The sequence below is a fragment of the Trichoplusia ni genome, chromosome 3, assembly GCF_003590095.1.
Source record: "Trichoplusia ni isolate ovarian cell line Hi5 chromosome 3, tn1, whole genome shotgun sequence".
Lineage (NCBI taxonomy): Eukaryota > Metazoa > Arthropoda > Insecta > Lepidoptera > Noctuidae > Trichoplusia > Trichoplusia ni.
The window spans coordinates 18,285,140-18,299,403 of NC_039480.1; the positions used below are offsets into that span (position 1 = coordinate 18,285,140).

General features: G+C 35.5%; 2 protein-coding genes across 2 annotated transcripts; one reads left to right on the forward strand and one right to left on the reverse strand.

Annotated features, from left to right (window-relative positions):
* The first annotated feature begins 7,695 nt into the window (after positions 1-7,695).
* Positions 7,696-8,736, forward strand: LOC113492241 (7,8-dihydro-8-oxoguanine triphosphatase-like). The gene has a single exon (XM_026869624.1). It carries the CDS (start codon positions 7,994-7,996, stop codon positions 8,492-8,494), a length of 501 nt encoding a protein of 166 aa, XP_026725425.1. The 5' UTR covers positions 7,696-7,993; the 3' UTR covers positions 8,495-8,736.
* A 928-nt stretch (positions 8,737-9,664) lies between these two features.
* Positions 9,665-14,232, reverse strand: LOC113492237 (nuclear pore complex protein Nup85). Its single transcript, XM_026869615.1, has 9 exons — positions 14,023-14,232; positions 13,035-13,727; positions 12,831-12,953; positions 12,402-12,614; positions 11,990-12,099; positions 11,667-11,884; positions 11,185-11,403; positions 10,777-10,876; positions 9,665-10,220 (listed from the first exon to the last, which is right to left on the reverse strand). The coding sequence occupies exons 1-9, from the start codon at positions 14,086-14,088 to the stop codon at positions 10,004-10,006; spliced, it is 1,959 nt and encodes a 652-aa protein (XP_026725416.1). The 5' UTR covers positions 14,089-14,232; the 3' UTR covers positions 9,665-10,003.
* Between the last annotated feature and the right edge of the window lie 32 nt (positions 14,233-14,264).

Here is a 14,264-nt window from a genome sequence, read left to right on the forward strand (position 1 = left end):
TACAGAATTCAATAAAACGCGTAATTGCCGCGGTATTTTCCGCGAAAACATGAAAATGATTATAATTTTGAACGTGTGAGCTTTTTTGGGGCAATCGGCTCCGAATATCATTTTTTTTTTGCTTGGAAACATTGTATAAGTTATTTAATTTACTGAATTGTAGGTATCAAAATATATAATTTACTTATACCGTCTGAGTCTGGACCGCCCTGCTCGCCATGGCCCTATGTCTGACATACCGCAAGTTTGATCCTCACGTTGGAGAGCCATCATTTGTTTAGGCACTTAGAAAGAGGGAAACAATCTTGCTGTCTATTTTCCGGAATTTGAAAAAAATATAGAGAAAATAATTAAATACTCCACTGAATTAAATCAGTCCTTTATTATCCTTTAATATGTATTTGTATAAAAAGAAACCAAAAGATTTAGATTATCTATTGTAAAATTGTTACCCTTTTTAGGTACTTTAAGAAACGGTGAAGGGTGGGCGAAACTGGGTGCTGTGCAATGTAACCTGACCTTCAACAAGTGCTACTTAGTAGCCTAATTTGAATAAATGACTTTTGATTTAGAAGTAAAAAATAAGTTTAGAATAAAATGTCTATTATTTATGATGAAAATATCTAAATAAAATCCCGTAGTATCTATTAGTACCAGCTATAGGTCCACTCGGTGATATCCAGGCATCCAGTATGCCTAGATGTATCGATGTAGGTCAGCGCGTCGCTATCTCGATCACAGATACGCGCGATTGCCCCCTCTAATTGTTATCAGCTATGTGGTCTGTAATGAAGGACATAGCTAGGCTATTCGCTTTTATGACTTAATCTAGATTCGCCAGACAAGTCTACCTATACATTGCTACGTATATACGTATTTGAAACTTCTAGAATCACGTATACATTAATTGTACCCATGAAATTAAAATAACAGGATTATTTGCACCCTTATCTTCTGTACAAGACCCAATAATATTATATTCATAGGTTTTTTTGCAGCAATTCGTTGTTTGTATGTTATAAGTCAATTTTGGCGACTACAAATAACAGTGGGTACCTAATAGACTACATTGCTTAGCTGAATTCGGTTAAACTGGAAGCCGACCCCATGATAGTTGGGAAAAGGCTAGGATGATGATAATGAGTCTACATTACAAACAGAACTGACTAAAAATTGACTCTCAGTTATACCTAATTGATAAAAAACATAAATACATTTAGTTATATGCTTTAAGTCAAAGGTAAATAAACAAGCTGATTGCATTGCAAGTGGAATCGATTAAAACATCCAACGGTACCTACATTCTTAGAACAAATAAACTCATTTCTTTAATACGAGGAATCAACTTTAGATAAGCTAAACGGCAATACTAATATATATGAGCAAACATTCATATTTGCTTCCTAAGTACGTATTTTATTTGTGTTATTAAAACAGAAGTAAACATACCTTTATTATCGGGTGTGTTGCACTGACCGTGAACGCATCGGGACTGGTCCTCATACATCTATTCATATATATAGATATACAAGATCATTACCTTATCTGGACTCTGGAGTGCTATAGCGATTGTATGTAATATTGATCTATACATCAACGGTCCCGTGTCCTAGTAGGTCGCCGAGTTTTCGAATCATATCGCGTTTGTTGCCTTGCTGTTTGTGAAGGTCAATACTATATTAAAGAGATGTTAAACAATTTAATTCTTACAGCACTGTAAGTGTGTTTACTTGCGGGACATACATACCCTATCTATCATAAAAATATTATTAATGCGAAAGCTTGTGATTATGTTTGTATGTGTACCTATATGTTTATTACCATTTCACGCCCAAACGGGATAACCATTTTCGATGAAAATTCCCAAGGAGGTAGCTGATTCCTTGGATTTACATAAAGGCTATTTTTAATCGACCTCATTAAAGGAGGGTTATGTCTTTTCAGCTATGAACAACACCCAAGCGGGCACAGCTGCGATCAACAGCTAGTTTAGTTATTAACTATGTAGGTACAACTTCTCTCAAAAATTGTCTAAGTAAACGCTCAATTAAAAATTACAGTTTAGACTTTGTTCTTTTTTTATAAAGACGCGCATACTTAGATCTAAACGTCTTATTGACAAAACTGTCTAGCGCCTACAAAAACTGTACGGGAACAAGTCACGTTAGACAGACAAAGCTGTTTTGTCTCCTGAGAGCGCTCTCTTTTCATTCGTAGAACATTTTAGAGAAGGCGGATGATTGTGTGTCGTGGTGGTGATCACAAACAAGAAGTCAGCTTTGAAGCCAACCCAATTGAATATCCCTCAGTAAGAATTCTTTAGTTTCCAGGGACTCTGAATCTTAAGTTAGAAACTTATTTACAAATCAAGACAAAACTTGTCCAAATAATAAACAACTTTCTTGAAATCCTTCGAACTATTTCGTGTAGAGCTCAATAAACGTCAATATGTAGATAAAAAGTTAAATGATAAATCACAGAAGTTTAATGTCGGGTTTAAATGGGCCCTAGGAAAATATTTTCAACTTGTGCCTACCTTCTCAGACTTCAGAACTAAGTTAGGCGGAAAATTCGAACTAGTTTTTATTAGTTTTCTCAGCATCAGTGATTACACACACACATTGAATTGTACCCAACAAATAAATTCATACTCTTTTACATAATAAGCGAGCTTATGCTCTCAAGCATCTGGCTAAATGTAATTCAGTTATAGACATATTATTCATATTAACTATCCAATAATATAATTGAGAGTTAATAGGATACGGTAATTGAGATAATTACACAGTCTAGTTCAAGTCTATCGATCGGTTAAACTAGAATATTAGTCAATTAGCCTCAGGCTGAAGTAATTTAGTTAGAATTACTCTCTTCGTAATATTGATATTGGCTTTCATTATAACGTGCGGCCCCAAGTTGGGCGCCACTAGACTCAACAACTACAACAAGTAGATGTGATGAAATATTAGAGTTATTACTGAATTATTTTAAATAGTATAATTTTGATCCCATTTTATATTATACTAATCCTAATGCCTATATCTATTTGCCTAAATTACTATGGAAATAAGGCTGTATAAGGCTGACTAACCCGCAGTCATACACTTAGCTAACGGGTTTAGTAGGAAATTGTTCTAAAACAACTGTTTTGTTAAGATTTTAATGAAATAGCGTTTAGTTTTCCTTTTTGTTATCAATACCTTATATAACATGCAATGTCATAAATTATTTTTCATTCCTTTTTCCAATCAGATCTATTACTTAAGCCCGAAATTAAACACATTCACTGGTTTATTTCTACCTAACAATTATTCCCAAAACATGCAATGTAAAACAACACGATAATTAACAAAACCATAAATTAAAAACTGTATATAACTTCAGAATAGTTAACTAAAACCTCGTTACCGAAACTCATTACTTTAAACAAATTACATATTCAGCAACTTTATAACAGATTCGCGTTTGTTAATAGCCCGAGTGATATTCGTCGGTTCATATGCAAATGTGAGGGTATCGCTTCAATACAGTGCTGATGACTCGGGCCCTAAGCTCAGGCTATTCGTGTGATATTGTACCTGAAATCTAGACTAACTAGGGCGGGGATATCAAGGCTTATGCTGACATTTGAGGTGTTAGTTAGTTGTTGTCTAAAGTTACATTGTTTTGCAATAGAACTGTAAAAGCTGTTTGAATAATTTTAATGCTGGGGATTTTCGGTTATTTATTTAAGTTTAGGTAGCTCACCACCATCTTATAAAGTAGTAATAGAGTCGGTAAGAGGCGCAGTCTGTCTTCCACAGCTGTGTACGCTGCTTTTAAAGTGGTTTAGGAATAAGGGTACAATTTAGGACTTTATTTTATCGAAATAGAATACAAATAGAATCTTAAGATAGCCTTTAAATAGATCCTTTTGCTAAACAGATTATAGATATCGCAGAAATAGACATCGCACAACTCTGTTTATTTGTTTATTTCCTCCGGGAATGAAGACGAAACGATATCCATGCTAATGTAGGTATAACTCATTTATACACATCTCCCGCCTATTACACAAATTAATGTTGAAAACAACTGCCATTAAATGAAACATTAACCTCCACCTTATCCGTTATTCTCACAATACATGATATATACAAACAAGTGACTCAATTTGGAGTATCTCGGCGCCCTGGGGTTTACATTATGTCTATAAAGTCGGCTCGTATAACAAACTTCTTACACAAACTTCGAAAGATTAAGATTAAATACGTCTTTGGAATTTTCTGGAAATGTTCAACTTCTCTCTTATCTTGCTAAAACAGGACAAAGATTTGACAATAAGTATGCGACACATTTATGAAGTACGAGACGTTGGTAGTAAGAATTATTATAGCCGACTTCACCGGACAGGTGTAGGGAAGGTATAAGCATTGATCACCTCGCTAGCTCACTGCGAGATGGCGATTTCAGATTCCAATATTTGGAATCTAGGTTTTCTCACGACGTTTTCCCTTTTCAATGATGCATGGCAAGACTTTGAAATTTACCTGCGTTGAGTTCAAAACCTGTAACTTGCGTTTACAAAACCTTCAAACATCGGCTTGTCACAAATACTCCTAAGCATAAACAAGTTTCAAGAAATTAAGATTCATCTGTTTCACTCCCTCATTCGTTATACAAACTTGATGAATTTACATAACCTCAACAGGTATTATAGTTTGAAAGTAAGTATAAAATGTGATGCAGGTAAGTTGCGCCGTCTTGTGCTAGTTAGATGTAGTGTAAAGGTGGGTAATGCATAAATCAGCGGCGAATGTGCGCCGGCGGTCGTAACTCTGATATCAAGACCGAGTCGCAAATCGACGGTTAGAGACCAAACACATGAGACTAAAAAACTCCTCAACTAACGATTTTAAGAATTTTCATTGTAAATGTGGCGACAGTATAAATGGTAGGAGTGTGTGTATATGTTTGTCAGCTCCATTTCATGTTAATATGATTAAGCCAAATTAGTTTAATTCGTTAAGCAGTTAGATCACAGATCAATACTGCTTCAGAAGAAAAGATGTCCGCCACCACGCGGGCAAAGCCACAATAAAAAGCAATTTTAGACATAAGTATATGAATATTTTTTTCAGCTAAAGTAGGTGATAATAAAACTCATAAGTGATCAATATCCCATCCCTATCATTAAGATATTCCTTAATAATTAAACGTGGCACGAGTAATAAAGACTGGCTGAAACAATTCGTACCTCTCCGAAAGAATCCTGGTCTGATGGAGACTGATTAGGACATTAGTAGTGATTGAATTCCGAATGGATTCCAAATTGAATTAGACGCAGACAACGTTTTCATCGCATTAGTGTTCTACAATTTTATGAGAATGTTCTGACAATAGGTACTTTGCAGGTAGAATAACTTATAGAAGTCATTTATTTCAATTGTATTGATATTATTTTCTAATAAAATACCTATTAAACTTTTGCATCATGAAAGATACAGAATTTTTACAATTGGTAAGGAGGTAAGCTCGAACACAAAACACAATTTTGTTTTTATTCTTCTTTTAGTTAATTAACTAAAAACGTCTTATATTTTTAATATAAGAGGTACCGTGTAAGATCTTTTTAAAATATTTTTGTTTTTTTTTTCAAATAAAGAGTTGTTGCTCTGCTCGTGTCTCCGGCACTAGGACTCCTGGCGCGTAGTACATAGCAAATGCATAAAGCATCACATTACGTCGCACGGCGGAGAACTCGATCTCCCCTCATTTTTATTAGATCGCAACACGCAGGCATCGTGGAAAGTGCTTTATAACTACACGATCTGTTGCTCGTTTGGGACTTAGTTCAGATGAGGGTAGAAATAAAATATATTTAACATTTATTTATTTCTCAATGTACAATAATACCTAATAATTAGATATAAATGATGGACAATTATAAAGTAATTGATCAGAGGTCGGAGGCAATATTGTAAATAGGCTTTATATGAAAAAATCGTTTGTGTGACAAATTTATGACCGTAACAGGTGTATACAGGTGCTTAAAGTCAAACTTTATTTTTAGTAAAAAAACATCTGTCTAACTACCATGGTTCCTGAGATACAGCCGGATGGACCGAGGGACAGATTTAGAGATAGCGGTGCCTCATTAGCCAGAGAAGAAGAAGAAAGGAAAGGAAAGAAGAAGCGCAAAATACTAATGCTGTATTTACCGCACTGGGCGCCGCAATGGTGCTAACAACTAGCTACTGCTGATAACGGGTTATTAAAAGACTGCAAAAAATTCCGATAAGTGCCTAAATAAACGCTCTGCCGGGACCGTTCTTTTTTCTTTTAATCAATAATTAAGTTTAAAGCTCTCATTTAACGAGTCAAAAGCCAAATAGCACAAATTAAACGCAAACCCTGTAAATAAATCGTGATGTGTTCACAGACACAGAAGTCAAAGCAAAGCGAACACTAATTACTAAGCCTATATAACGCGCTGGAGTTTCTAATAATGTTCTAATTACGCACTAATCAACGACTAGATTGCTGCCGCAAAGGGTTGTCAGATTAAATATTATGCGTGTTCTAATTCAAAATGTAGGTATGTCCAATCAACTGGATTTTATTTTTTTGTGACTTTTAATGGTTTTTATTTTATTCTTCTTCTTTGTTAAACACGATTAAATTTTTGTGTTGTTCTAGCTTAGTGTGTGACATTTTATACAAATATTTTTCGATATTTGGAAGAATATTTCACCGTTATTATTTTATCTTTAACTCTGTTACCCGCGATTTCTTCCGCGTGGTAATGAAAATAAGGCAGGAACTTAACAAATCAGATAAAAAAATGGTTTCAGAGTAATCGTAAAAAAGGTGTGAATAGATACCTACATATTTTTATGCTTAGTCACCAACCGGCCTCAGTACGTTGTAACAACAATAATTTATCTTGCTGCGTCGTTTTAACAAAACAATGGCAACTCCTAAGATATATACTAAACTTAATTTAAGGCAACTTTGTTCATAATTTAACACCTTCGAAAAGAAGCTTTGTTTTAGAACAAAGTTAACTCCATAAAATTGTTACAGTAAGTGCTAACCATTAAAGTATTTGGCGACTACCAGTCTGAGAATAGTAAAATTCAAAAAATAATACTTACTGTCGTATACTGTTGCATAAAAGTCAGATACTTGCAATTGTCTTGAAACTTTAACAAAGATATTTTATTAAGAATATCCCCCAGTTATAGCGCTCTTACTTCGGATTTTTGTTGGTCTAACACAATGGACTTGTAACCACCCATGTCCAGATCTCGAAATTACTTTAATAACAAAAGGTAAAAGCGACCTATGTTAGACGCCGTCCAATCCTGAACAATTGTTTTGGATTGTACTCCAAAAATTAAATGCAATTATTTTAAAAAGCACAAGAGTAAATAAAAGAGAATCCCAGGAAAACAATGAATAAAAAGAGACAGTTTAAGAAAGTAACAGCTTCTGTTTGTCTCATGATAGAAGTCGTAATTATACAGTTTATAAAATTATTATAAAACACTGTTTTAGTCGGTAACTATATCTACAGATTATACCTTATTTCAAATTTACTTAATCTTTAAGTTTATAGATTTGCATAATGTAAAATCCATAAACTTCAAGCGTACTTAAGTTCCTATTAAATCCTTGAAACTTGATTCCTCGAATTAGCAAACTTATATAATTGATGACTTAATCCTATCATATGATTTAAGCTAATCTCAAATAATCACAATGGGTATTTGAAGGACTAGAACTTTGTTTGGTTCTTAGCACTCCATTTGTTAATTTTAAACGTAATTATAAATTGATTCACGAAGCTACAAAACGCGTTTATTTGACAAAACTTTGTTTACATTGAGCTGTCAAGAAAACTGACATTCCGCTCCGCTCTTTTCTTTACGCAGCTGAGTGCAGTCGACGGCGCTCATTTTATAAATTGTAGTATTCTTTTGAATGAAAACTGCAATATTCCAATCTAGTTATGTCACTGACAAAACTTTTTACCCTCGTGTTTTTACGCAAAGAAGATCAGATATTGTTGGGTTTAAAAAAACGTGGTTTCGGCATGAACAAATGGAATGGTTTTGGCGGCAAAGTGGAACCTCATGAAACAATAATAGAGGCTGCAGTGCGTGAATTGTCTGAAGAAAGTAGAATGACGGTTAAACCAAGTGATTTAATTAATATTGCGCACTTAGAATTTACTTTTCATGAAGAACCGGTCATGATGGACGTTCGAGTTTTCGTCACAAAAACCTTTGAGGGAACTCCCAAAGAAACTGAAGAAATGGCGCCGAAATGGTTCAATATCAAAGATTTACCTTTCTCTAAAATGTGGCCTGATGATGAAATATGGTTTCCGTACATGCTCGAAGGCAAGAAGTTTGTTGGAAAGTTCCACTACAAAGGATTTGACACAATTCTGCATCATACTATTGAAGAGCAGGAGTCAATGGAAGCTTTCTACGCCAACAGAAAGTAATTGTTTTTATTTTATTGTAGGAATTTTGTATTTATAGGGCCAAGCCCTTTTTTTAAATATGTATGTAGTTTAGAAGTTAGAATTTGTCTGTGATCAAAATGTGAATTTTGATAAGTTTATATGTATCCTAGTGTTTAATATTTAGACTCGCAAATTTAATGATCTGACATCATGTTTTTTAAATCCTTGTTCTCAATCCTATACTTTCAACCATGTAATACATTTAAGAGATATATACTATTCAGAGACTTTTTTCTCTTAGTCTATCCAGTTACTCTTTAGCTTCTTTAAAAGATTTTATTTAACATAGAAGTTTTAATCAATTGATTTAGTGTTTATACCAAATCAGTATTTTTTTGTAGTTAAGTATTTGTAAGTGTCAACTAGTACAAAACAATGTTTTTGTAGGTATAAGTTTAGATTAGGTGCCATGTCATGACAAAAATTGTTAATAATATTATAAACCATATTTTTGTGATTAATTGTGTAAGAAAGAAATAAAACAAAAAGTAAAAATAATATTTTTATTATTATTTAGTATAAACAGTAAGTAAGTTATACAAAAATTTGTTACTTATGCAGGTTAGCTTGAACATTTTTGATGCAACTTCAATGAAAAAATATTAGTTGTGATAATCAATTGATGATATAAAAAATATCACCTTTAATTAATAGAGAAATCATTAAAGTGTGTCTTTACTAATTACTTGACTGTCATCAAAAACGTTCCAGCTTTTGCAGAGTTAAATACAGCATAATCTTACATTTTTATTCCATAGAAAGTGGCAGTGTAAAATCACTTATAAGATAGTAATAACCTGAACTGATTCACCTTAGCATTTGATAACTATACTGAAGTCCATCATTCTTTATGAAACATTTTAAAATGACCAATTATTCTTCCGTTAATCTTTTACTAACAATGATGTTCTATTCTCAATGAATTTAATTCAACTTAAAGAAATCCTGTTACTGTAAATATTGGACAATAATCATCTATAGATTTTCAAGTTTATAAGAACAGTGACAAATTTAAATCAGCTATTCTATGGCGTATTTTGTGCTATTGAAAATTTATTTCACAACTTCACTAAAACTTAATCTAGGACCACTAAAAACAGGGCTCTTAGGATATTAGGTATTTTTTATTATATAAAAATAACATTATCACCATTACTTAGCATCATTATTTATAAGTAACTTATCCTAAGCACATTCTATCAAGTCTTATTGAACTGTGAAATGGCTGTGAAAGTTATCATTTCATCATAGGATCAAATTAAAGATCGAATAAACATGTTGGCAGCAATACACACTCGGATAAATGAATGTATATGAGGTTCTTTGGAAGCCTACCAAGACAGAATGTTCTAATCTTTTCTTACTACACATTTTGAGATAACTTTCATACAGTTTAACTTGATTTTAGTCCATCTTGATAATATCCCATACAATTTGACTATGCGCACTGGTAAGCACAGAGCTCCATGGCTGGTTTCTCCTGAACAATCATTGTCCTCCTTCGTCGGCCCCATCGCCTTCGGCCAGGGCAGTGCGGGCGAGGTTGCGGGCCAGCGCCAGCCGCATCAGATCAGCTTTCTCACCCTCAAGGCTTGAGGACCGCAGCTCTAGGCACAGCATGATCTCGTACGTGTCGTTAGACGTGAACACGGGCTCATCAGATTCAAGGAGTGGTAATGTATCTAAAAGAAGGGTTTCCCAGAAACTGAAACAAAAGGGATATACTATACGAAAAACTGTAAAAACCAGGTCAAGTGCGAGTCGCACGTCCGACACAGAGTGTTATAAGGCAAAAAGGCTTAAAGATTAATTTGCCACTCAGGAATGAAAATTATTTACGAAAGTTTTAACTGTATATCACTGTTCATGAGATACAGCTTGTTGTTAAGTGTCCTGACTCACTGTCGTAACACAACATTTTAATAGTTCTTAGAAGAGTTTTTATCAAAAGAATGTTCTACTCTGTAGTTTTAACAGTCATCTCTGTTGTACAATAAACAAACCAGGAATGTGTTATATAAACAAACATCTACTGTTAAAATGTTTATGCAATGTAATAAAGCACACAAATTGTCATGGTTTGTTAGGAGTAAGCACTATAACAAACTATCTGATCTGGCGATCGTCGTTCTTCCGTGTGATTTGTCAATCTAATCCACCTAGGGTGTTACCCAAAAGCATAAAAAGGACAAACATTCTAGTCAGTCCAACTATTTAGTTCAGTGACATACATACATTATATTTAGAAAGATTAAACTTACTATTCGGGAGCAATTTTCGATGTGATCAGGGACACCAGTAGTTGAGCAGCCTTTTTGAATTCTCTTGATTTGTAAAGCCGATGGAAGTCACAGTATTTACCTGTAAAAAGAATTTTAAATATCAAATGATAAAGCATTACAATGGTTTAAGGAAACATGAAACCAGAAAATTTCTTTAAAATTAAAGATCTAAAGTCTGTCTGTACCATCCAGTTATATACAAAACTGGATGGTACAGACAGACTGGAAGGTTGAAATGTAAAATGAACTTCATGTAATGTGAGGCAGTCTGTAATTGTGAATTTCCTTTTTTTGACTTGTGACTAATAAACCGGCTAAAAGTAAAGAAGTACTAACTGTACTTTTGTACATATAGGCCCGAGGTAACGCAGTAATAGTGTATCGTACCTAGGAAGAGCAGAGTGTCGGACAGCAGCATGGAGCTGCCGGCGGTGAGCAGCAGGTCCTGCGCCGGCAGCTCGGCGCGCGCCGCGTAGTGCGTGAGGCAGGCGCGCGCCGCCCGCGCCGCGCCCGCCGCCCAGCGCGCGCGCCCCGCCCAGCACAGCGCGCCGCCCGCCCGCGCGCGCGCCGCCGCCTGCGCGCAGCGGCAGCGGGACACCTGCGACGCTGCAAACAGGGCTCCGGTTACTACATGCCATACACTACTAATCAAACGAACCATTAAGACCGGCGACACTCAGTGACAGCGACATGCCCGAACAAATAAATTGCATTGGCATTTCTGCTGGTGTGTAGCAAACTCACACAAGCATAACAAAAATTACACTATACTTATGCGAGTTTGTTTCGTAGAAACCGCCACAATTAAAGACCTTAGATTTTACTTTGCAAGCTACTTATATTAGGCATAATACATTAAAATGACTTACCGACACTAGACAAGCCATGTTTCTTGGCTTCAGCAATCACCCTCATAGCTTTAGCGTCTGTATCCACTGGTATCCTCTCTAGTAACAGTTCAGCTCTTCTCAAGCCTTCTGGTGGACATGAGGCCAGGTAGGACAGACCTACAGACCAGAGTGACTTGTGTTCCATTAGTAGAGACCCATATTCTAGGATTAAGCTATCACGAAGGCGGGATGTGACGCTAGAAAATAAATTGGTTCTTTAAAAAAAATACCAATAATAACATTACTCTTTTCCTGTGTAAACTCATTTCATTATTTTAAGTACATTAATAACCACAACTTACTTGGTTTGATGTTTATCCAAAACTTTGAGTTTGCCACAGTGGAATAAAATGTCAGTGAGGTGGGTGGCAAACCAGCCATTATCTGATATCTGTTGTATTTCATGAATAACCTAGAACAAGAGGTGAGCACTTTATTTTTACTATTGATTGAATTATTATGTGGAATGAAATATTTATATAAATATTTCACTAATGCTTCAGCAGCTGCGTAATGTTGACATCCATGGGAAATGTAGCATAGATTGCTTTTTTTTAAACCCATTAATATACTTGCCTATGTGGCCTCATTAGTCATGATTAAGTAATTCACTTGGCTTGGCATTCATAATTTCAATACAGCTTTACATAAAACTTGTATGTGTTCAAAGACACCAACAATGAGCCAATTTGTTTAATTTTCTTGAAACCTTACCTGATGCAAGTCTCCCTCCAGCAGAGCCCGCACCATGTCATCCAGATGTGACCTGTTGGCGGGCGCCATGCCAGCGCAGGCCGCGGCCGCCGCGCCCAGCTCGTGTCGCCGCGACCACGGCGCCGTGAACAGCACCCAGCCACCCAGAATGTCGAACCAGGATGAGTACTTGCTGCGGATCGACTCGAAAGCTGTGTAGTCACCGATTATTATCTGTAATTCGGTGAGTCTAGGTTAATTTATGACAGGTTAACAGCGTAATTATAGTTTTAACTGTATATACCAAAATTGATTATGCATTAATTTGATCAAACAAAATATGATCATCATCAAATCAAATTGAAAATTGGGAGGAACTTCCAGAGGTTTGATTTTTAAAGAACTAATATTTCCATTATCTTATCATCAAATAAATGCAGAGACAGTTACCCTCATGATAAGCTCCAGGTTAGGCTGTGAGGCAAGTACCCTGCTACTAAGCTTAGACCTACACTCAGCTTGCCAGTGCTTCCATGATATAGTGAACTCTCCTGTAGATATACCTCCATATACCTAAAACAAAAATATGCAATTAATTTTGATTGTATTATGCATAAACATATTCAATTCATTAAAAGTTTATTGCATACTTACACTATAAACTGGCATACTTCGCAAAGAGTTATCAACCAGTTTAAACTCATTGCTCTCACCAGCTGAATGAAGTTTCAGTAGAGCTCTGGCAACATCCACACGCCCTTGCACCACCATGCCTACTACTGTATCCCAATATTCTGCATTCTCTTCAGAGCCCCTCTCACAAGCCTCCAGCAGGCCAGCAGCAGTCTGCTCATGACAGGGAAAATGGAAACGCACCCACTCCAACAAATAAGGTAACACTATGTCCCCAGGAATGTTGTCTATAAACAAAATCTCACACAAATGCCAAATACATTCAATAGAGTAGAATATTGTAATGTATGACTGCAAACTGTTCTTTGCAACTCCATCCTGTTCTTTCGAAGCTGCCTCCTGGAGACCCTCAATACATACTCGGATGATTGACCGGAATTGGCGGGAAAGTTTCAAGAATTCTACTTGATTATCATTTGTTTTAGCTGCTTCTGCAACTTTTTGTAAGGACAAAAATGTTCCATTAGATTCGTTGACCAGTTTCCGCAAGATCGGCGTGAAAAGAAGGACATCTTGACGGACATTGAATAGCCTGTTGTCGAGTGCTTTAGGAGTCGCCTTGTTGACCGTTTGGCTGCGAGGGTATATAGTGAACTTGTTGCCTGGACCCCATGCGCAACCGAAATGTTTTGATACGCATTTATCAGGCAAAATCTGTGAATAATAGAAAACAATGTGAAATTTATAACACTTAGAGCAAGTTATCTAGCAATGGCATAGGACAATGTACGAATAAATTGGCACCAACCATGAGCTACAAACGAGCGGCTACGTAAGATAAATACCTTTGAATAATGATAATACTTAGATTTTTTTGTATTTTTCATATTATATGTTAAGATATACGGGTTTCATGGATTTTGATTCAATTTTGAAATAACTTAAATGTTTATATTCTAATTTGAGGACAAACATAACCTAGATGTTCTTAAATTTAAAACATACTTACAAACGTTTTCGCTGTATCTGAAGATTTACCACGCAATGGTTCTAGTCCGAAATTGGAAGTATTCATGTTTCTTGTATATTACCACTTTACGTACAACAAATACAACAATACTTTATTTTCATTAGTAGGACGACCGTTTCATTTCGCTCTTTCCGAAGTTTAAGAGTATGTTTGTAGTCTGTGGCTGGTTGCTTGCTGTCAATCAGACAGAATTCTAGTACTCTATGGTTCAGTGTAATGTT